The following is a 24,590-nucleotide window of genomic DNA, read 5'->3' on the forward strand; positions in this document are numbered from 1 at the left end:
GGGAAAAAATGGCTGATGTTTAAAGTGAAAGTTTCAATTTATATCATAAATCCTGCCTGATTTTCGTCAATTACAAGAAAACTAAGCATCGGATAAAAAAATCTTTCGTTCAAATACTAGATAATATAATATAATAAGTAAATTCTTTTGAATATTTTATTTTAGATGATCGACTTTCGAGCAGCAGTGGTCACCGCAGAAGCCTTTATTTCTAGAGAACCTTCGAATGATGGACCATAACTTAGTTATTGCTAAGTATTTTTAAATAAAAAAATTACGATGCACGGTACTAGATGCAAACCTTAAAAGGAAAAAAGATTTTTTGAGAAATCTGTTATAGCTTTTGAGTAAAAAAATTCCAAAGACCACCCTTTTTTCGGCCTCCTGACTGAGCATGTCCCCTTAAATCCGCCACTGCTAAAGCCTCACCTAGTTATCCTTTCTGAAGCTCCTTGATCCTACCTCCTCGAATCTCTCTTCACACCAAGCCCCACAGTCCCGTAGGTATTCCAGAAAATACCTGCACCCAGTACTACATACCCAAGTCCTCCAGTGTCCTCGTTCCCGGTTCCCTCCGCACTGCTGCGGACTCCCTGGTGAATGCAGCCACAATGCTCGCGTTCGAGCGGGTCCTCCCGAATTTCGCGGGTGCCTGGACGTTACGCGATCGAAGCCAAGGTCGTCGAGAATATCTGCAGGCGTTAATTACCGAGTCCCCCTAGCCCATCCTTCCTCTCTACACCGACACGCGAGGTATCGAGACTTCAGAAGATCAAAATTGTTGGCAGAAATGGCGTCTGCAGCGGCGGAGCTGGTCGCCGAGAGGGAACCGGAACCGAGGATCGAGTTGACGGACATGAACAGGACGTTCGTGGGCGCCCAGGGCCTGGTGCGCATGGCCCTCGACCAGTACACGGAGATCCTCACGACGATCTCGGACCCGCGGGTCAGCGACTGGCCCCTCATGGACTCGCCCATCCCGACTGTCCTCATCGTGCTGCTTTATATGTACGGAGTGGTCATATTCGGGCCGCGAGTGATGGCCAACAGGAAGCCCTTCAAGCTCAGGGGATCGTTGGTCGCGTACAACGCCTTCCAAGTGGTCTTCTCGCTGGGGATGCTGTACGAGGTAAGAGGAACAGTATTCTCACGATCTAAGGCGACTACCCTCCCCTACATCCTTTGCTCCTACCGCGGCGAATGAGAACGATATTGCCGCTGCATTATTTGCAGGCTGGTTCACTCTACGCTATAAGGTAATAAAGGCAAGCCCAAAAGTAGAACGAGGGAAATTGATGTAGAGATTATTGTGTATATCTCCGGGACTGCGTATTCTTGGTGAATCCTATGGGACTGATAAGGAAAGATCGGCAACTCGGAAATTCAAATAATCTGAAACTTTGCTGGAGTGTGGCTCAAGTGATGCTAGTGACGTAACTATTTCTTGATTCGGCAATAAAACGGTTCTAAGGATGAAAACACACCCTCGATGAAAATGGTGACTTTTCAGATTATCGTGTATATCTGCGAAACCGTAATAAATATCGAATAGAAGTACAAAATTAAATACAGTATGGTGATAAAGAGTTGTCGAAGAAAATTGTGGTGGGGATGAATTTTGAAAAGAAACAAAGTTTTTCGCAATTTCTTTATCGCCACTTTATAGGACATAAAAACCATAGAACTTTGAATTTAATTTCTTTTTAATATCATATATTAAAAAGAAATTAAATTATTATTATTATATTTTACAATTTCGAAGATATTCGCGATAATCTGAAAACTGACCATTTCTTCGAGGTGTTTTTACCCTTAGGTCCGTTTTATTACCGAATTAAAAAATAGTTACATTATCAGCATCATTTGGGCTACATTTCTGCAAAGATTCAGATTTTGTTAATTTTCAAATTGCCAAACAACTGGAGGTTGATTCTTAGAGTAAATTACCACTCGCAAGGGACATTATCGATGCGCGCAATGCTAATTGTGCTTTCCTTGAAATATGTTCTTGAGGAGAAAAATCTAAGAGGTGTATATTTATGTTATTCTTGCCCAAACTCCAATTTTAAAGGGGTGAAGCAGCCCCTCAAAATCCATTCTTACAAGATCCGTCAGAGTTCGAGCTACAACTTCGCCGTCCCTTGATCGCCACTTAAGGAAGATCGCGAGGTTATCAGGGAAAAGCAGAGAGGAGATATGTCAGCTGGTAATAGCCTCTAACGAGACGGAAAGAGGGTCGCTGGTTGTCAGTCGCGGCGTTTTACTCGTCCCAAGGTCCCGGGGACGTTTCGAAATGACACGGGCTTTCTCTAAATCACAGTGATTAAGAGGTTGGATGCTCGGTGTACCAGCGAGCCAAGCGGTTCACGCGAGATCGATGCACCAGCGGGATCCAAAGTTCACGGCTCCCAGGCCACCTCTCTCCGTGGAGGATCGCTAGCGCAATTGGGTCACTAGACGAAAGTGTCAGACACCAATCTCCATGAGTTTTCAGCCAGAACCAGATGCAGTAATCGCGACAGAGCGCGCGAGGGAACTCCTGCAGCTGCAGTTTAAACCGCGAAGGATGCGTCAATGACTTTGACAAGTGGACGGAGGACGCGTCTGAGAAAAACGACGCAACCTGGTCAAAGAGCTCCACTAGTGTCCCACTAACTCGTCACGTCGTCTCAATAAAACAAAGCGCGAGATTAAGAGTTGCAGCCGCAGCGATCGTAACCCGATGACGATTGCGTTATCCATGAAGAGGATCGCGGCGTAAGTGTTGCCTTACAACTAGTTTGCGTGCCTTCGAACTTTGGTTTCACTTCGCGAGGACGCGTGGTAATGGCTTCAATAGTAGCTCGACTGGCAGGATATGCAAGCTAAAAGAAATTTAAATGCAATGGGACAACTTTCGCGCTGCGAGCTCAATGGACCGTGATTTCGTGGGCGAGCAGTGTCGGGGTCCAGCGTTTCGAGTCGATTGAAGTACCTACGTGTCCTAAGGAGAAACATCAAGATTGAATCTGAAATAATGGCAACTATGCGACACGTTTCGGCTGAAAATAGCCGGGGATTGGTTTCTCAAGGAGATCGTAGACGTGTTTTCGTTGGAATTCAAGGAACTCGGACCATGATGAGCCTAGAGCTGTGTAACTTGACTTCGACGTTAAGCTTGACCCACTAACTAGATTCTAGAGTCTGATTGCCTTGTTCCGCAGCGACATAAGGGACAATGCCTCTCTTGCCTCAGCTACTCAACAGTGTCTGATCCTTAAAATCGGAAGGACACATCTAGAACAGCAGACGAAACAAAAGAGGGAACACCGCGAACCCGCGCTCACCGATTGGAACGCAGGTTTGTGGATTTATAGAGTGACTCGAGCCAAGAACAACGGTACGTTTCATTCGTGCCCAATCGCCCATTAAGGGTGTGAAGACTGACCTCAAAGTCAAATAGGTACTCCCACTTTTTGCGTGTAACTCCTAAAATACAAGAGGCAGGAAAAAATGTTTCAAACAAAAGTTTAGCGGCAGAATAAGCACTGCGAACTTGCGTTAACAAAGTTTTGAAAAGAGTTTAAACAAACAAATACCTGACGAAAAAAAAACTTTTTTCAAAAATTCGTTGACGCAAGTTTGCAGCGCGTATTGCACCATTAATATTTCGTTTGGAACATTTCTTTCTGTCTCCTGTATTTTAGGAGTTATACGCAAAAAGTGGGAGTACCTATTTGACTTTGACGTTAGTTTTCGCACCCTTAATTGGGCGCAAATGAAGCATACCGTTGTTCTTGTCTTGAGCCACTCTATAAACCTACAAAGCTGCGCTCCAATCGGTGAGTGTGGGTTCGCTTGTAAGATTTGGGCATAGTATAACAAAACTACCTAATAGCAACTACGTTACACAATTTTCCTGCAACGAAGAGTTCGTGAGCTCTGGCACGTGCCCATTTCAACCAGAGTATATTGGATATCTCCGCGTTGTCCTTCAATTTCTTTATCCCCTGATTTAACAAAGACGCCTCATCGAGGCCGGGCGTTCGACAGGATCGACAAGGCTCCGGATAAAAAAACAGCGACCTTAATCGTAAATTTCGAGGGGGCACTATATATCTGATGAAAGACCGACTGTCATTTTGAAGGTCCCCAAGGACACGCTAGGCCACGCTAGGCCGCGCTAGGCCACGCTGCTCGTTTCACCGCGACAGGCGGACTTCGATCCCCGCGACCGGGCTCGACCGAAGCCGCTTGTGAAACGCGACATTCCAATTTCAGCAGCCAGCCTCTCCGCGTGCGATCGGCTGCCTAATGAAACGAACAACTACTTAGGCGCTTCTCAACTGTTTCCTCGCTAAAAATACAACAAATGAATTGGCTAATAGGTAGGAAATCACATCTCTCAATGGAAAACAAAGTACTGCTGTACAAGACAATAGTAGTTCCAATCTGGACATATGGAATTGAATTATGGGGGTGCGCCAAGCCATCCAACACAAAAATCCTGCAGACATTTCAATCAAAGACTCTCCGTATTTTAAATCAAACATTGCACAACGCTCTGTGTGTACCTCTGGTCCAAGATGTAATCAAATCACACGCAACAAAATACAGAAACCGAAACTTAAACCACCAAAATCATCTAGTCAATGACTTATCAATCCAGCATGTCGAAAGAAGACTCAAGAAGACCTGGCCAGAAGACCTCGCTAGATAAGCTCGGTTAAACCGTCGATGGATGGTTTCCGACTCGAGCCACTTAATATTCAACGCATTTGCTCGTTACTCTTATTTATAAATCATGCAGAGTAGATTGTAAATTTGCAAATAAATATAAAAAAAATAAAACTGTTTCCTGATAACGTGGGCAACGCGCGAACGTCGCGGGGAAACGGAGCCGCGCTTCCTGGTCCACGCCGATCGACTGCGTTGACGAAGAGGAGTTGATCGAGCGACGTGCTGGGTAAAGATGTGCTGCGCGAATATATGGAGATGTGACGATGGTACGTTATTCGAGACTGATTACACAGAGGAGGCACACTGCAGAATGAGTGATGGCGCAACGGGAATACTACCGAATCCACGCGAAGAGTACAATTTCGAACACCTTTCAGATTGAATGAAAAGTAGTGGAGAAGAATTTGTGGACGAATTTTCTTACATCGCGTAATTTAATATTAAACGGATCTAAAAGTGGACCCCTCCTAAAACCTATCTCTCAAAATTATGGGGTTGAAGGCAAAGAATAGATGTGTATATGGATGAAGCAAAAGGTATTCGTAAACTGCCCTTCGTGGGATGTTTACAAAGCCGTTTGGAGAAAGAGAAACCAAAGTGGCGGTGCAATCGATCCAGAAATCCTTATCGAAAACACAAAGAGAGAGGAGCGGTTGCGACACTATGTCTTCAAGCTAAAGTTGCGATAAGTTTGCGTTCGAGTAAAAAAAATTTCGTGCAGAGATAACGGGCGAGAATTGGCCACTCGCCGGCGTGGAATCCACGAATTTCCAACGAGGATCGCGATTCACTTGGCTGGCGAACAAGGGGTGAGAAAGCGAGGCTCGCGGAAAGAAGTTGCAAAAGGGAAAAAGGAGGTAGACGACTCGCAATTGCCCAATGCGATTTGTACACGCTCGCGGTTCGTTAAAGGTGAAGTATCCTGTTTTCGACTTTCCACCAGCAGGTGATTCGCAATTCGTGCGCCTAGACGCCAGCGTTTGCTGTTTGCTCGGTGAGTCGAAGATGAGCCCTGCGGTGTCTAATATTTCACTGAGTGGCTATGAAACTCTAACCCTTAGGATCGTGATCTAAAAAGCTTCGACAACCCGAAATTGCACGAGCTGTTCGGAAAAAAATAACTGACGGGTAATGGGGAGAAGCAGAGAATGTCGCAAAACAGCTTTATCGAGAGAATTAAGTTTTAATACTTTACAAGGTTCGATGAATTTAATTCTCTTAGATAATTTATTATTTTACATTGACAACAGAAGCTTATGCTTGGGCAAAGAGTGGGGACATTTCGTATTTTATTCCAGTGCGGAGTGGACATTCACGAAAAATGGACATTCCCTGTTTTTCCCCTTACCCCTACTGTACTAAATAGCAAACGTAAATCGAAACTGAAACCTGCATCTCTACGTTAGTTTGAAATTAGAAATATCTGAATTGGCCTACTTCAACGGTGACCAATTCGAAGGTTGAGTTGAGTAGGTCATCTAGAAGAATTTCAAGAAATTATCAACGATGCCGATCTATCGGTTACTCGGGGAAACACGAGGCATCTTCCTTCGTCACGGGTTCGTCGATATATTCAGGTCACCACGATAGCAACCCAGTGGACAATATCGCCGACACATTGTCATTAACGGTAGAAAGTTGCCTGCATGCTAGATTATTTTCCCGACACTCGAGGTAGTAGATGGTAAAGGATCCAGCGTATATCGGGTATCAGGAGATCGAACATAGCGATTGCGTTGATGAGGTCTGTTCAATTTGTACAGTTTCTTCACGACACATTTTACTTATAAATAATGAAGTTGGAATTTCGACCGTAAATTTTTTTTTTTTAAAAAAATTAAAACATATGATTTCGGTGCACAGTTTCGGTGAATTAAAAGAATAAAAGCTAATTTGCAAATATAAGAAGTATCATCTTCCGACGTTTCGGTCAATATTTAGACCTTTTTCAAGGAAAGTTTGAATAAATAAATACTGCGTATGCTTATATGTAACATGCTTGGTAGAAGCGTGCGACGTACGAGTCGGTTGAACAATAACTGAGGGAAACTGTACACAGAAAGCAAGAACGTCCAGAGGGCAAAACCAAACACGTGGCTAACATCATGTCACGGTTGGAACCGTTAAATATTATGAAATAAATCAAAAGTGCGGAAATCCGAATACCTCGCAACACCACTGCTGATGTACCAAATTTAATAGTTAATGTGGTAAATAATCCGCCGCTTAAAGCATTACATAACGTTGAAAGTAATATGTATAACCAGTCAACCATAGAAACTGTGAAATCGAAAATTCTAATTGAAAAAATGCATCATTCGACCTTATTCCTTCATTAAGGTTGCGTAATAGTCTTGTATTTTAGGTGTTTCATACCTAAGATTTTACTTATTGTTAGGATCACCTTTGATCTAACTTGAGGCGATAATCGAAGTCCAACTTCAAATTCAGGGTGTTCTATAGGAAGTTATATATGCACACACTTATTACAAAAATTCAAGTGGTGTTTAGTAGACCAAGGATGACAGTTTTAAACGAGCATACACACCTTATAACAAAATGTTTTTTTTTTATGCGTTTATTTTATTGAGTTAAAGGAAGCAGATTTTACAGGGATTAGTGGTAAATGTTTTCGCAATGTGCACAAAACTAAATCTTACACGAGAACCATTGAAAACCTTCTCCAGAGCATCCCCTATAAGCTCTGCTATAACTTTTTCCTCTAGAACAATAGCGCTCCATAATATACACTTTTTCTTCCGTTGCAAGCTTACTCATTTTCACTTCCACCACAGCTAGAATAAAACTGCTATCCTTTATCTACTAAAAACCTTTTGAATTTTTACTTTCAGCAGCTTCCTATGGAACACCCTGCACACTAATTATAATTTTTGTTTTGACTATTACACTGAGTGCCAACATTTGAAATAGGACATACTAGTTGGGCCAATATAAAGAAAAAGATTCCACACAAAATACAATGTATATAAAAAAAAAATAAGCTATACACAGGATGGATCAATAAGACTAGCCACCTTAAATATCTCCGAAATCGTGGGAAGTAAGATCGAAATCACTCCTAAGCGACTTCAGTTGCAAGAAATGGTACCTTTCATACCAAAGAAATTTAATTGAAAAAAACTACGATGCCTCTGGCTACATTCAAGTCGGTAATTCTCCCTGATCCACCCTGTATGCAGAGCTGCAGTCGAATAAGAATTTAACATTCTGAAATTCTCATTGAGTAAAAAAATCTGAATGACATTAGTGGGGCAGTGCCTTGCATCTTCAGTCTGCAGCGTCATAACGCATACAATCTTTTCCAATATTCAATTTTCAAAGACACGAGTGATCCAATTAAAGATATCGACTCTCGAAAAGTGCGCGATAAGGCAAAATCGCCTTTGGCGAACACGTTCCCAAGAATATTAATCCCAGCGAGAGTGCCTGCTGCGAAGCGGCGCGAAACAATCGCTAAAGCGTTCGTACGAAACAATCGGGAATGTACCTTGACCGTGACCTCCTGTTTCGCAGCACCTGATGTCCGGCTGGCTGTTGGATTACAGCTACAAGTGTCAGCCGGTGGACTACTCCCACAACCCGTCCGCGCTGCGAATGGCGAACCTGTGTTGGTGGTACTTCATCAGCAAGTTCACGGAATTCGCTGACACGGTACGTACGAAGCCAGAGTTCCCAGCGTTACGAAAGAAGGAAAGAACCGATCGGAAGCGTTCCGCGATGGGACCGTCGACTTTTCGGGTTTCTTTCGGTCGCATACCGCCGTAGAAACCGACCACTGAAGCAGAAATCCAGCAGAAAACCGTTGCTTCGCAACAGTTTCGCCGTTGCGGGGCCGATCTTTCACTGGAACCGGTGTTTTTGCTTTTAGAGTCGACTAGCTTTCGTTATTCCGCGGATCGGGGAATGGTGGACGGACTCGTGTCGCGGATGGAGCAGCTGGGTAGGCGAGATAGTATCGTCAGGTTGGAGATCGTTATGTATCTTCTTGCGGTATAGAGTCCTCAGGCAACCGAGGGCACGCGAGTGGATCGCGTGGATAGATAAGAGCCCTGTGTGACGATTTCTGTAACTGAGGGATCCGTGAGGTGATTCTTGGTTCGAACGCGGTTCCTGCTGAATCGAAGCGCGATACTGCTGAGTCGCGGAGAGTTTCAGATTTCCGGTTGTCGTAAACGCGAGGGACGTTTAAGGGGGACTCCTTAAGGGTGTGCCTAGTCAATTTTGTCATGAGATTTAGTACAAAATACTAGAGCTAAAGTATTGCCTCTTCAGGTTACTTTCTTTGGATTCTTCACGGTACTCGTTTAGTTTATTTGGCTTACTTATGGCCCTTGAGTAATGCTTTTAATTCCGGATAAGAATGGAAGCAGCAGGATTTGTACGAAAAGTTTGATATCATTTAGTTGCTGAATTCTACAGCGGGGAACGCGTTGTATTTCCTCAATGTTATATAACAAAAAAAAAATAATAAAAACAAGCTTTTATTAAAATGTACTAAAGCTTCTTTTTACAACAATTTTTTATTGTCAATTATTATATGCTTTTAAATACTGTATTGTGATCGGAAGTACGTATGTGTGCAAAGTTTCAAGTCGATCGAATGTGTGGAAGTGGGTCAAAAGTAGCTTGCAAGATTTCACCCAGGCAAATTACCAAACTCACAAGTAAAGCTAAATAAAACCACCATTCTGTCCACTCGGGACCAGCAGATTAAACTCAGCCACTTCGTATCCATGCAAAAGTGCGATCCTTGACTGGTTTCTCTACGAACTTTCAGATATTCTTCGTTCTGCGTAAGAAAGACAGCCAAATAACCTTTCTGCACCTGTACCACCACTCTCTGACGCCCCTCGAGACGTGGATCTGCGTGAAATTCATCGCCGGGGGCCACGGGACCTTAGGGAACCTCATAAACAACGCGGTGCACGTGATAATGTACACCTACTACATGGTGTCCGCCATGGGGCCCGAGTACCAGAAGTATCTGTGGTGGAAGAAGCACCTCACCACCGTGCAGCTGGTAGGTTCACTCCGTGAATATTCACTCGGGATTCATCCGCCTTTCGTAGCGACCCACTTAATCCTGATTGTCAGGTAAATCGTCCCGGCACTCGGGTCCCGGCCAGGCTGATCAGGACAGTGACGCGTTGACAATTGGCGAAAACTTTCCTACCCAACGAGCCTGTTTTCATTTGCAGCCCATTTGCCACCGCGAGAAATTGCCGGTAACCGTTTCTACGCGCAAAAACCAACGCGTTTTATACTTTCGACGTGCTTCGACCGACCGCGAAGAAACGTTCTCGATCTTTAATATCGCGCTGCACACATCTTTTTTGTCGCGGTTGTACTATCGAATCGTGCAACATGTAGGTCACCAGTTACAGGTGCCACTCGTGCACGTAATTCGATGTTGGCGCATTAAATTCAGTGTCCCGCCGAGGAAGATGGATTTAGTTTAGCGACAAGGACAATGCGCATTGTCCAAGAGAAAACGGATGGCTTTCCATTGCATAAATATCCATCTTCGGTTCGAGAGCATTGTGTAGCACCTGGGAGGGGTATAGGTGGCTGCATAAAACTGGGGTGTCCGAAAGTCTGAAGTTTTGAAACTTTGAAGTTTGTAGGCTTTGAAGTCCTCAAGTTCTGAACCTTTAAAGTTTTGAAGCGTTGAAGTTTGAGAACTTTAAAGTTTTAAACCTTTATTGTTTTTAAGTTTTGTAGTCTTGAAGTTGTAAGTTAAAGTTATGAAGCTTTAATGTTTTAAAGCTTTAAAGTTTTCGAACGTGGAAGTTCTGAAGCTTTGAAGTTCTGAACCTTTAAAGTTTTGAAGCGTTGAAGTTTCAGAACTTTGAAGTTTTAAACCTTTGTAGTCTTGAAGTTTTAAAGTTATGAAGCTTTAAAGTTTTAAAGCTTTAAAGTTTTCGAACGTGGAAGTTCTGAAGCTTTGAAGTTTTGAACCTTTAAAGTTCTCAAGCTTTGAAGTCCTGAAGTTCTGAACCTTTAAAGTTTTCAAGCGTTGAAGTTTGAGAACTTTGAAGTTTTAAACCTTTATAGTTTTGAAGTTTTGTAGTCTTGAAGTTTTAAAGTTATGAAGCTTTAAAGTTTTAAAGCTTTAAAGTTTTCGAACGTTGAAGTTCTGAAGCTTTGAAGTTTTGAACCTTTAAAGTTTTCAAGCTTTGAAGTTCTGAACCTTTAAAGTTTTGAAGCGTTGAAGGTTGGGATCATTGAAGTTTTGTCTGTTTAAAGTTTTGAAACTTTAAAGTTTTTGGGGCTTTGAAATTTTGAAGTTTTGAAGCTTTCAAGTTTTGAAACTTTAAAGTTTTGAGGGTTGAACCTTTGTATTTTGGATCCTTTGAAATACGGAACCTTTGTAGTTTCGAACCTTTAATCTTTTGAAGCTTAGAAGTTTTGCAGCATTAAACTTTAGAGCAAGAGGTCTGAGAACCTTGCCTCCCCAAAGAATGCTGCCAACATTGGCACTCCCGCAGCATATACGTCCAATACCCCTTCTAATACCCATCAGCTTGCAAACAAACGCGATTCCTCTATTACACTGAAAGAAATGAGAAAGAAGGTCACCTCCAGAGCGTAGAATGGACGTCGAACACCACAAAGAACCACCAGACCAAAAACACCCCTAAAAAGTCGCTGCATTTACAGCCAATAACTGGCAGAAACGCGCGAAGACGAGTAACGCTAGGTATCGGACACCGTGCGAGGGTATTTCACGTCTTTGAAATCGGAACCGCTGTTTTCCTCCGCACTTTTCTAGCGCGCGTGCGCACGTGACCGCGGCGAAAGCAACAAGATCGCGCAATAAGCGGCCACCGGGCACCAAACAGTTTTTAGAGCGAGATTCGCGATACCTTCTTCTTGCACAACGCCGGCTGCAGCCCGGTCGGATAATAATCCGCATCGATGAAAGTGAGCGGAGGCGCAAAGTCGAATCAAGCGCGGGGTGCATCGGCTCCGGCACGCTCTAAAACTCTAAACAAACGCGGGTAGGCCCCAGGCGAGCTCGGCGTTGCTGCAATCCGCGCAGTCCCCAATCAGGGAGGAGGGAAGACGGAAAACGGGCGATCAAGATTTAATGGACAACGCGCGATCCGCGGATAGCGGAACGAACACCTGCTCGACACCTTCATTGTGTGCAAATTGCGCGCCTAGATTGCAGTGACCGCTTGGATGGTGGAAGGGTTACTAATCCCTTAGGCTAAGTGGGAAAGGCTCGAAGAATCTTTCTGAATGCCATTTAAACGAAGAAGCTGCTGAAGAATCTACAAAATCTGAGACGACTTGGGAAACTTGAAAGTCCTCCTATCCTAAGATAATTTTTATATGAACGATGAGCACCTGGCGACCCACAATTGCTTCAATCGTAAATCTATATCAGAAATAACAAATTCACCCCATAAATTAAAATCCTTCGATTAGTATATTTAAGTATTTAATATTGCAGCCCTTGTAGAGTATCAGGTTTCCACTTTTGGACCCCTACCGGCCGAAGGTTGCTCATCACTGATTTATTTATTCTGAGGAAGACCAATCTAGCCTACCACCGATCATCTAAAAGCCGCCTCGCCTAAGCCACACGCCATCAACAACGCACGGCGGTATTTACCAAGCAATCTGCGCCTGGAGGTAACCGAACAGCGCGGGAGACTTGCAACAGACGCCATTAAATGCCCATTATCGCTCATAGCCTATTACTGGAAGATCAGCCCTGCGAAAGACGGCAAACCTCGCTGGTTTGGTCTCTAACCGCCGCTGCGGTGACGATCGATTTGCTGGAAGGACGCATAGGAAGGATCGATAGATCCGGCGTGGGGTCGGACCCGCGCACGGTTCACCGTCTCCCACGGATTCTGGGCCATCGGTGGCCACTAGAGCAAGTCCCTGGACAAAATTTCACGCGGACCGCGGTGGTAGGGGTGAGGGAAAGTGAAAAGTACAACGTTAGGCAATTGCCGGCTGACTTGCTTTGGCCGGACTCGGCCGACTACGTCGCGGTGGCGCAACAATTTGGCATTCCGATATGCCATACAGCACCGTGTCCTACCACCACCATCGCCGCCACCACCACCGCCGTCAACATTGCCATGTCTAAGCACCGCGAACCGACTGCATGCCTGCGAAGCCTCACCTATCCGCTCAGCTACCTAGATTTTATCCCGCAATACCATCGATCGGGGACCTCTCAAAGGACAGGTGACGATGTCCTTTTCCCGTACACCGTCGTTTCTCACCCTCCCCGGCTCTCCTCCTCCGCATCATCCGCGGCTCTTCTTGGAGGACGTTCCGCAACCGAAGGCTCGCGAGAGTTAGCCCACCGCGAGTACCAGACGCGAGGAAAGTGCTTCTACGACAGTTGTTTGGGTTCTATGATGTAAATGAAAGGATCGGGTTGGGTAAACAGGTTCGTTCGAGGGCCGTGCGGGTGCCTCTCGGTCTTTGAGATCGTGGGTGGCAGGGGATACTTCTGTGTTGACCTACTAGTGCTCCTGTTTCAGTTAGACAATCGACGTAACCACGCAGAAGCTGCTGAAGACGATATTTGAAAGTGTAGGTCATGAATGTTGTGGTTGGAGAGAGGTTATGCAAGGTTTTGTAATGGAGTCGCGTTCTCCAAAAACTTCTCCGGAGAATGGTTTCATCCGGGACTGCAAGCTTTCCTGCTGAGTCGGTAGAAATGGTAAAAAGAACGCAGGAGCGGGTTGGAGATTTGACGCCCCTAGGCTAACAAGCGTCTGCCGCACTTTCTGTGAGATATCATCAGATATGTTAATTGGAAAGAGTCGAGATAATTTTTAAATTAATTCAATGACATGTTATTACTTATTTGCTAGATGACGAAAAGGTGAATTTTTTTTAAAGTCGCCTCAAGCCCCTGTGTTTAAGAGGGTGCAAGGGTATTAGACGGCTAAAATGAACGGTTTCTTTTGGGTTGGATTGAAGCACGACTAATAACTCATAACGTTTGCACGTTTGACAATACTTCATTCTGGATATAACCTTTAAAATATTAAAAATTTAAGGAAATACAAAGCGCCAAAGTGGCCGCTGCGCAATGCGCGCCTCAAGGTGGTGAACGTGATTCCTGTCGAATGACTCATCTGAAAGCCAACCCGTTGTCAACGAATATTCTTTGACTCAAAATCTACAAGGTGGACCTTGACTGAAACATTTTATCGGAAATTTGCGAAGTTATTAAAAAAAAATCAACTTTGAACATTTCTCCTGATATAATTCTCTAAAAAATATTTAATAAAATTTTTCAGAATTCTGCGATCTTAATGAGCGAGTTCCACCTCGTGGAGAAAAGTGTTTTATAGATTCAATTAAAATTCCAACTATAAATATTGGTCCGTTCTCGACTTATGCTGTTCACCGTCTTCACGCGCAGCGCCCACTTTGGCACTTTGTATTTCCTTCAATTTTTAATACTTTTAAGGTGTCCTGGTCTTAAAATGCGCGTTATATCCGCAATAAAGTATTATAAATCGTGCAACTAGTATGAGTCAATAGTCGTCCTCCAATCCAACCTAAAAGAAACCGTTCATTTTAGCTGTCTAATTCCCTTTTGCCTGCTTAAACCTTTTTCAATCCCTACCTCTCAAAATTTCCCACCCCTTGAAATTTGCCGCCCCGGGCTGCAGCCTACTTATCCCATACACAATAATGCAACGTTGTATGGGAAAAGTAGGCACAACGAGCCACTGCGGTCGAGCGATCGAATCGCGCACCTTTTACTGAACTCGGGCAATCGGTCCCCTAACGCGTTTGTTTCGTTGGCGACCGCGTTATTTCGTGCAGGATTAAATTACTGGTCTCATAGCCGTGCAACGAAAATTCACTTTCTACGATTTAATCGATCGTTAGCTAGCGTTGCGCCAGATTCTTTGCCAGGACCTGCGGTGGCCGGGCGAACCCCCGTCACGGTATACCTATGCAAAATGTTGCCGATTATCCTTGCGCCATTACCGCGATCGTACATAAACCGTGCAAGTCCGTGAATTTGCCGGTGTAGGCGAGCACCTCGTCCGCGCGCATATCCTCGCGACACGAGTCGGCTTGCGACACTTTGCACCTCTAATGCGCCTGCAAAGCCACGTGACCGCGCGTTGCCAAACGCGGTTTCGTCAATTATAACAGGCGCAACAAATAGGTACTTACTTATGTCGTGAATGGCACGTTGCATTGCGAATTCATTCAACAAATAACGCACTTGATTGGTCGGGGTTACTTTGGGGTTGGACTCAAAATATTGGTTGCAAAGGAGGCAAAGGGGGCGCACCCACAACTATAAGGCTATCATTTAATTTTTATATGAAATAAATAAATTTTGAAAAAATACATAAGTGACAAAAAAGTAGGTTTCTAATTTTTGTGAAATATATGTATATTTTTTAGTAATTGCAGGGTGTAAGGCCATTTGCCATCAGGCAAGCTGACACCCTGGCCAATCCGCCACTGTGTGTATGAAAGATCTTGTAGTTTTCACCACTTTCATAGCGATATAGTCCGAATAGAATTGAATAAAAATACCCTGACGCGTGAAAAATTCTATAACCAGATGTCTACACTCGCGATCACACCCAAGGCTACCATTTTGAGTAGGTAGTGGTAAGTAGATTGTTACCAATTGCTGCATTGTAACAATAGGTATTACTGTGAATCAAACTTAATTAAATCGCATTTGTCGCCTAGTCCAACCCCAAAATGGTCCCTCCTAAAAAAGACACCCTAATCATACTTGAACTCTTACACAGACCTCGTCATCCTCACAATCTACGCAAGCTACACAATGTTCGCCGATCGTTGTTCAAACGAACATTAACCGATTATCGTGGGAAATCTCTAATAGCTCACCGTCAGCAGGAGAAGGCGCGACTAAATGCCTTTCCGTTCCATTCGCAGGTGCAGTTTTTCCTGGTTTTCGTGCACAGCACCCAGGCCCTGGTCTTCGACTGCGGCTACCCGAAACTGATAGCGGCCCTTCTTCTGCTCCACTCGTCGATCTTCTTCGTCCTCTTCTCCGACTTCTACCGGCGGGCGTACAGCAGGAGGAGAACGAAGAAGGAGCTGAAGGACGAATAAACGAGGGGTCTTAACGCGCACATACCCGAATTTCTCCACGATACACTCCAACGACCGCGTACGATCGAAGGACTGCGGATCGGCTTTGAAGGAAGAGTGAATTTCTTAACTCTACGGGGCGAGCTGCAATAGCCCTCTCCTCCTCCCGTTGAACGTTAGAACAACTATTTAGCAAACTGTTCGATAGAGCCTCTGAATAGAAGATCCATACTCCCCGTTGATTAGATTGTTTTACCGATAATCACGCGAAACTAGTCATCTGAACGGTTCGAAAGAATCGCGCTGGAAGCTGATCCGCGGTCCCGATCGTCAGCAAGATCAAGCTCGATCAACCCATTGGGCTGGAGCTTACAGATTCCTTCCGTACGGAAGAGGACTTCACTTGTTATCCCTCGTGTCCTCCGCAGAGCATCTCAGGTCTCGCGAACAGCTCGGACCAGGGCTTCCGAGGCACTCGTTCTTGACCCACGACCGATTCTCCGGTGCGAGCAAGTAATTCGCAGCATCGGGATTAACGAACGGATCGAGCTCCTGGCTTCAGCTCGGCTCGCGTGACGCGAGAAAGTGCATCGAAAACCCAGAATCGACGTAGTTTCATACATCGATCGGTCCTTGGTGTCGTTAATTTAGTGGTCCGTTATTATTATTATTCCGTTTCTACTCTAATTGTTGCGCGCCGATCAGGTCTGTAATTAAGGTTACTGTAAATATAGGTGTAGACTTAGGGAGCGCCGAGGGGCATCGTCTTCGCGGGTCTATTTAAATCTCTGGGACGGCTTGGGCCACTCGGGCGATAAGCGCGCCACGCGACTGCTAATCCTCTCTGTCGACAGGGAAACGCAGGAAACTCAACCGAAAGGAAAGTGCTTTGGGGACACCACTTGGGAAACAGTGCAGGGTATCCCGCGAGATACTTTAAAGCAGAAACGTCACACATCCAATCGATCTACTTATCTCCATGCCTTATCGAAATAAGCAGTGTCTGCTCAGTGATGAAGCTGTAGAAGTGTAGACTGTCTGCGATGCTCAATCCGCATCTACCTGTTGCCAACGCGGTCATTGTCCATCAACAACTTAGCACACTTGATTACAGAAGACTAAACAGAGTTTCTTTCGAGAAGGGACACAAATAGTCACATACTTCGCAGGATCTTGTCAAAATAACCCTGGCATTTTGGAGAAGTTTGTAGATTATCTCACGCGCTACCCTGTACATGGACCAAACGGCACTCTCGACGGCCCATTCCGCGACCATAAGCTCAATCTTCTATTTACAATTATTTATGCGTTGTTTGATTATCATGTAACCTCGAGTGTCTGTCGCAACCTCTTAAACATAAGTCGCGAGAGGACACGCTCACGCGTCATACGGCAGCGAGCCGGGAACGGTGTCAATCTCTATCACGATAACCGAGACAGGTGCAAGTGAGGCGCGCTTTTACACACAGACACGCCGCACATCTGTCTAAAAACGAAATTCCTCTCACTAGTGAGCTGCCTGGCGAACCGATGGATCTAGAGCGCAACGTCCCTTGCGAAACCTGGCTATTAAATCGGACTTCGTAGCCGTGCGTGAACCCCGGCAGGTTTCCGCGAGGATCGCTCTCGTTGCGGGATTCACGCGTGGATTGGAAGAATGCAGTTGATAACGATACGCAGGGTGTTTCGTTGAATCGATAGACATCACTTTACCGGCGAATTGAGGCATTAAGAGCAAAAACAGACTCACCCACATTGAAAAAAATTCAATTTTTTATGATTTCAATTTATATGATTACAATTTCGCAAAGAATGTGGGTTAGTATAGTTTACAATCAATTTCATACACGAAGGATGAAGCTGTGATTATAAGCAGCTTCGTGGAACCAATCACGTTAGCTGAGTTAGCTCTTACTATCTCGACACGCTACATTCGCCCCTGAAGCTATGCCCCTTGAGGGTATAGACCTTCCACGCCTGCATTTCGCCCGGGTTTCCCCAGCTGTTAACATCCAACACTCCACCGCTTTCGTCCCCCAACTGCTTTTACGACCACACTGCATTCCTCCCATCCACAATACGACCGGCTGACCGTGTGGCCGTCTAGGGGTTAAACACTCACTCGAATTCTTTCGGAGGGAAGACAACGAAACGACGGAACGCTAGCGATTAAGGGACAAACCCCTCCGCGGACATATGCAATGCTTTCTCCGGCAGCCAGCTGAGTGCAAACACTTTCTACCTTATCGATCCTCTCGATACACCCCTTGAGCAGGGGTGGGCGGACGCTGGATACCCTGGCTGCGTGGAGAGAGAGCGAGCGTGCGCCCTGACGATACGGTAATTTTCATAAGGGTTTCGCCTCGAGCCTCATCCTAAGATTGTAATTTATTTTTAGTTTGCGTCTCGCACGCGACGAAAGCTCTTTTGTAAATATGTAATTCCTTTTTTATGTAATGACAAATAAATATCAGTAAGTTACTCACATGAAGGATTTATGGAGGCACCTACGTGTTAGATACAGGTATCGCGAGTTGACGACCTCGGTGGTTTCGACTTTCGCAACCACTACTCGGGGATTACCAGTAAGGCTCTGAAAACACTGGGATTCATTACTAGATTTGCGAGACATTTTAAACACATAGAATCGCTCAAACTTTTATGCTTTGTCCTCGTCAGGCCCCAGGTGGAATGTGTCCGAAGCATAACCAATACATATATTAGTTTAATTAAAATGCTGCAGCACAGATTCCACGGCCCTGGGTAACCCAATGTGCATCACTGACCATGGCTATGGCCCGGCAAGCACTGGGAATTACTACTCTCGTAGGATGATTGTGGATATAACCTTTTTGTTCAAGATCGTTCACGGTAAGGTTAATCGTCCTGAGTACAAACCAATATCTCACAGATATTGACTTGTTTTCAATTTCCGTTAACACCCTTCGGAATCTCCTGCATAATCAATGTGTCTCGCACGTTTGGTACCTAGGTTTTAATGCATACTGGTTGTGTTCCTCAGACTGAATAATTTTGTTGATGTTATCTCCACACTCTCTGTATACTAAGGGCTCTTTCTCATGGACAATAATAATAATATAGCTTATGAACGGAAACAGAACAGGATAAATAACATCGCTTGTCATTTCTACTGATTCGTACAATTTAAATCCTTTATTGATGTTAATTATTTACAATGTCGAAAGCTGGTTGCTTTCGGGTGTATGTATCCTAAAAACGAGCAACGACGGATCGAGTTGTAATCTAAGCTGTCATAGCTGTCATACCTTGTCCTTTGCTCTTTTCTCTCCTACGAAGTCTGCGCTCTCTTTCGTACTCTTTCATCCTCATAAGACCACTGAAACAATCGCCGATGTCATTATACAGGGCTAGAACAAACCTTCACAGGCGACTTACTCGTCAACTTCGCATTCTAAGTACGCGTGTTGCTGCTGTTTACAGGCATTCATGAATGGGTAATGCAGTCTTTGACACTGCAAATACTCTATGTACTTGTGAGCGCAATAATCCCTAAAATATAATGGAACAAGGGCAGCTCTCATCTCCTGTTCCGTTGCTACCATAACTGGAAAGTAAAATACATACATAATACTTCCGGATGAATTAACAAACCCTGCTAATTATTAATGAATCTTTCGCATATGATGGCCAGATTTACACGAGACCAAAAATGACGCTTCTACCTGCAAGACACAAGCTTCAAATCTTCAAGGTTTACTACAAATTCTACTATCACCTCGATTCTAATATTCTTGAAAGTCACTTAAAAATCTATTCGAGACACTTATTAACATAATCTTGCAAACAGTAGCGCACCCAAAGGAGGATTCAAGGGGCCCTGGCATCCCCCAAAGAGAGGCCGTTGTAAAAAGAAAACTGGATTTTATTCTTTAAATAAATTTTTAAATCACCTAATGAATTTTATTGAATTTGCATTAAAAATATTTTCCGCTCTCCCAAGATTAAATGCTTTCATGCACAGCCAATGTTATTAACACTAGATCTACCAAGGAGGGGTCTTTGAATTTTATGCGTGATTATTGCATTATACAGTTTATATTCAATTTTCGCTAATAAAATAGGACAATATATAAAAACGAAATAAAATACGTCTTTTCTTAAATTACTTAATAATTTAAAAAACAAGTCATTTTGACCCCTTCAGTAAAAGTAGGTATACATCATTCGTTGGTTGTTCCAGTGTTAATTACAAGCATTTCGAAAGAAAAGAGAATCATGAGCAGTTCCATTAAGAATACACTTTGAACCGTCCATGTACAATCGGAGGTTTTTTAGCGTAGTTATGTCACTGGCGAAGCGTTTACGATATGAAAACAATGAATGCAACACGATCGAATCTTCAAACAGTAAGAGCGGAACAGTGATGGTTTAACATAATGGGTCGAACGAAGACATCGTTGATGTAATCGAAAGATAATTAGCGCAAAATACTGGCGAATGAATTTAAACTCGTTGAGGGTTAGGACTGCATGAAATACTTGCCTCTCTTCTTACGGCCATTAGGAAATCCAAGTTGCGGGTCGAACGAAGGTGGCTTGTGAGATTCGGGGTAATCTTCACTCGCGATTGGTCTCAACGCGTTACCCATTTCTGTTACAAAATTCTATAAAATTACGGTGGAAACTGTGTATCCGAAATTGTAAAGCAGAACACTCCGCGCGATGCTGACATCTGGCGATACTAACTTACGTAACTCGTAAGTCGTAAGCGGAATATGCAGGGAAAACATTTAAACATTAAAGCGTGAGTCTCTGACTCGATTTCTCTTCGTTCAAAAAGGAGCTCGTTAAGGGGTTATACCTAGTCAGACGGCCGAAAAGAGGCGAATGTTTGTGAATTTTTTTTTAAAAAGCGGAAGCATATATTCTTACAGAAGTTTTTGCACTTAAAAGAGCAACTTTTAAAGAACATTTGGTAATTTTTTCGTAGAAAAATATTTACGTTTATGATAAAGTAACTGCAAAAATCACGCGAAAGAAATCAGTATTTCAACTTTAAATAGCCGCCATTTTGTTTTAAATTAATATTTCAGAAAATTCCCTCCGTCAATCTGAGGATACATTAATATATTAACGAAATCTTTTTTGTATTTTGATTCTAGATAATCTGGTTCCGAATGGCAATGCTCACCACAAGAGCAAATTTTTAAAAAGGCTTCTTCCCTAGTAGCATTTATTGTTGGCATTTTGAAGGCCAACTAATTCTCAACTTGGGAATACTGTGGGCCAACCAGAAATGCTACTACGGTTGGATGTCGGTTGTTACTTTATTATAAACGTAAATATTTTTCTACCAAAAAAATTACCAAATGTTCTTTAAATAATGCTTTTTTAAGCGCAAAAAGTTTTGTAAAAGTATATGCTTCCGCTTCTTCAAAAAAAAAATGCAAATATTCGCCTCCTTTCGGCCGCGTGACTAGGTATAACCCCTTAAGAGAGATTCCTGATGACGATCTCCGCGGGAGAATAAAATAGTATACAAAAACTTCTGCAGATATGGTTTATTGAAATTTCACTGAAATAAACATACGCATGTATTAAAAATTTGGAGTGATTTTGGTGGCGCAATATATTTACGCAGTCGCTTCAGGGCAATTGGGTATCTCAATGGTTTTATTCTCGCCAATGTGAATTATTTCGAACAAAGTTCAGTTTGTGTAGCACACAGGTTCTTATTAGCTTAACAATCTGTTCTCAATCCCACCAACAGTATCGATCGAATACTTACAGCGAAAAGAAAAATTGTTCTTGTACAACCTAAATCTGAGAATATTTTTTAGTAGCTTTAATCGTCCTCTTCTTCCATTGCCTCGGGCATCGAGTTTCCTGGAACAATCAAGCGGACACAGTCAGTACAATCAAGCGCGTGATATTCGCGAAGTCACAAGTAGATGGGATACTACCGTTTTGTAATCTATCTTCGCTGGGCATGTGTCCGGCTTGAAGCAATTTACTAAGGCGCTGCACTTCCTCCAGGGAAGAAGCATTGGTGATCGCTTCTCTGATTTTGTTGCGCTCCTCCGGAGTAGTTAGAGGCTTATCCGCAGCTGTTCCAGAAGTTTGCGTCTTAGCTTTCTTGGCTATCTCGCGAACCATTTCCTTTCCTTTTTTACTTCTGAAGTAGGCGACCGCCGCGTCGCGTTCCTTCAGTTTAATTTTCCTAAAATCTAGAAGCCTCAGCTGCGGGAACCTGTATACGACGTACTGCCTGTACTGAGGTTTCGCGGAGACCGGATTCTGCAGCAGGCACAGATTCGTCAAACTTTTCAGCTGCGTCAGTGGCTCCAAGTCCCCGAGCTCTTGAATCATATTTCCGGTTAACATTAGGGTCTCCATGTTGGGGATACAGTGCTCCAATCCCTCGCCGATTCTTACGATACGGTTGTTGTTGAAAAAAAGTGTTTTGATTCGTTTCAGGAGAGGAAAGCCATCTAATTTTCGGATATCGTTGTCTGAGAAGTCTATGGTGTCGAATTGATCCTGGAATGAATGATTTCTATTAATAATTCATTAATCGCGAAACAGTAATGCTCCGAAAGCATTTGCGTCTTAAGCGCGGATGACGTCATCAGCCATCACAAACGTAAATAAAGAAGGTCATGCCTAACCAAAACGTGCGTAAACACGGTCGAAAAAAATATTGAGGACGAGGCATTTAGCGATTCGAATACTAACCAGCGTGGCACCCAGGTTTTCAATCGTGGGTATTTTATATCCTGCAACGAAGAATAATTAAGAGAACGTTAAGAAATTGAAGAATCGATGACAGTTTTTAGGTTATAATTGTTTTATGGACATCGTTTATATACCTCTGAGATCTAATTCGCGATCCTTTACGGGATTGATATACTGCATAGACTGTTGTATTAAATCTGGCGTTAGTTTAACCATCTTTTAATAATATTCTCTATACTCAATGCACAAATTAACATCAAGCGCGCAATTAACAATCACAACACTCAGTTCAATGAAGTTCTCTGCGGAAGTTTGACTCTCGCAGTTGGCAATTCGGAAATGCGCGCAGTGTGGCCAACCTTCGTTTGAAAATTCAAAACTTCTTACCACTTGCCGGTATTCAACTTGCAAATACATGATATGTACTTTAAGTCTATTAAGTAATAATAAACACTGAAAGTAGTATATACCAAAGTGGTAATCATAAATTTTCGTTGAAAAACTGATTGCAAGTAGGCTTAACAACTGTGATAGTTACGAAAGCATTGCAACCTAACTTTATTCTGTTTCTTATTAGATTCGTCTGAATCTAAGAAATTTTATGAATGAAGTTAATTCGACACCGAAACTCAGAATTAGGTTTTATTATTTTAATTTAAGTGTACGAATTACAGCGCGAGATAAAGCAGGCGAAATAAGCAGGAAGAATAACGATAAGGCAACAGCTTCCCAAGAAGAGAATGGATGAATGAATGAATGAAGACAGAATGAAAACTTTTTCTACTACTTAGTTAATAGCAAATACGATTCGCTCGGTTACGATAGCGACAATAAAACCAGTTACGTCCGACGATCGGTAAAAACGCAAGGAGTACACTTTCCCTTACGTAGGCAACGTTCACATTAATTATTACATCGCTTACCGTTTACGGCCATTCAGGGCCGTATAGAATCAATTAACCGGCCGCACTGTTGCTATAATGTAACGACCTCCGTTACGTTCTGGTCTCGGTCAGCTTGGTCTGGTAGAGGCATTACAGTTTCAAGCGCAGCAGAATTTCCATTATTCAAGAACGCCACTATTCGAGCGTAGGGGGAGCTCCCCTAGTGCCGAACGCTTAAGGTTTCCCTTAAATAAGAAGAAAAAAATATTTTATTTTTTTATCCTGCGTTACTTATAAGTTGACAATATTAGAAATTAAAATGAAACAAAAAAATAATCAACATTATCATAATAGTTAAATTAAGGGGTTACGTACCCTCGACAGGTCGGAAAATAGGGTCACTTTTATGATTTTTTTTTCGTATAAAGAAACATGGTATTTAAAAATCAATATATACACTTTGGTGTGTGTAAATTAAGATGTATTATCTTGAAAAAGAAAATTGATATCTCACGAAATGGTGCTATAGCAGCCCCCTCTCCCAAGGCCTCTTCATAGTTACATCATTTACGGTACCGAGCAGATCTCAGATATTCCTGGACCGATTTGAATAAAATTTTGCACGAGTATTCTTGAGACAATAATCTAATACCGGTAACAAAAAAATCCGGTCATTTGTGTTGGTTACCGATAAAGAAAATTAAATTTCTTAGAAATCTGATATTCCTTGCATCGATCGATCGATCATAGGGAAAAGTGTTTTATAGCTTGGATGCAATGGATTGACACGTTTACTAACATTCTTCACTGCGGCGTGTACTAAAGGTGTGCAAGCAGGTTCCCGCCATGGATCCGCGAACACCCCGTACATATTCCGGTTATAGGTATTATCGTCAATGATTTAATTCGTCCTTGAATCGCACATTTCCGACAAGTTTCCACGTTACATGTCGATTAATGGCATCCGCAGCTGCCACCGGCCGTATAATAATGCGCGCATTATCCAAATGTTTAATTTAACGTCGGTATAAAAGTTAAAGTTCTTGGTCTTCACACCTCTCATTAGAAATTCTGATGCCGCGGATGGGTTCCTGTTTACTCGAATCGGTTCGCCACAAAGACGCCGCGCCGCCGAATCACGCGCGGCACCCAATCGGAGGGCACCGTGCGTTAC

At 43.3% G+C, this 24,590-nt stretch overlaps 4 protein-coding genes across 4 annotated transcripts in view; 1 reads left to right on the forward strand and 3 right to left on the reverse strand.

Moving 5' to 3' along the window:
* The window catches only part of Sit (stuck in traffic), an 82,554-nt gene extending 74,200 nt beyond the window's left edge, over positions 1-8,354 (reverse strand). Inside the window, exon 1 of the mRNA XM_076830736.1 lies at positions 8,228-8,354. The gene's annotated coding sequence lies outside the window, so the exon portion shown is untranslated. The remainder of the gene's footprint in view (positions 1-8,227) is intronic.
* LOC143378767 (very long chain fatty acid elongase AAEL008004) overlaps positions 1-18,301 on the forward strand; it is a 39,076-nt gene extending 20,775 nt beyond the window's left edge. Inside the window, exons 2-5 of the mRNA XM_076830732.1 lie at positions 789-1,129; positions 8,254-8,391; positions 9,518-9,760; positions 15,658-18,301. Of these exons, the coding sequence (XP_076686847.1) occupies positions 791-1,129; positions 8,254-8,391; positions 9,518-9,760; positions 15,658-15,837 (900 nt within the window). The 5' untranslated portion in view covers positions 789-790 and the 3' untranslated portion in view covers positions 15,838-18,301. The remainder of the gene's footprint in view (positions 1-788; positions 1,130-8,253; positions 8,392-9,517; positions 9,761-15,657) is intronic.
* A 660-nt stretch (positions 18,302-18,961) lies between these two features.
* Nd-b18 (NADH dehydrogenase (ubiquinone) B18 subunit) lies at positions 18,962-20,516 on the reverse strand. Its single transcript, XM_076830749.1, has 3 exons — positions 20,341-20,516; positions 19,234-19,402; positions 18,962-19,174 (listed from the first exon to the last, which is right to left on the reverse strand). Exons 1-3 carry the CDS (start codon positions 20,444-20,446, stop codon positions 19,081-19,083), a joined length of 369 nt encoding a protein of 122 aa, XP_076686864.1. The 5' UTR covers positions 20,447-20,516; the 3' UTR covers positions 18,962-19,080.
* Positions 20,517-21,343: 827 nt separating this feature from the next.
* On the reverse strand, positions 21,344-22,853 carry U2a (small nuclear ribonucleoprotein polypeptide A'-like U2A). Its single transcript, XM_076830745.1, has 4 exons — positions 22,667-22,853; positions 22,533-22,573; positions 21,761-22,337; positions 21,344-21,683 (listed from the first exon to the last, which is right to left on the reverse strand). The coding sequence occupies exons 1-4, from the start codon at positions 22,746-22,748 to the stop codon at positions 21,643-21,645; spliced, it is 741 nt and encodes a 246-aa protein (XP_076686860.1). The 5' UTR covers positions 22,749-22,853; the 3' UTR covers positions 21,344-21,642.
* Positions 22,854-24,590: the final 1,737 nt, after the last annotated feature.

The sequence above is a fragment of the Andrena cerasifolii genome, chromosome 2 (assembly GCF_050908995.1).
Source record: "Andrena cerasifolii isolate SP2316 chromosome 2, iyAndCera1_principal, whole genome shotgun sequence".
Lineage (NCBI taxonomy): Eukaryota > Metazoa > Arthropoda > Insecta > Hymenoptera > Andrenidae > Andrena > Andrena cerasifolii.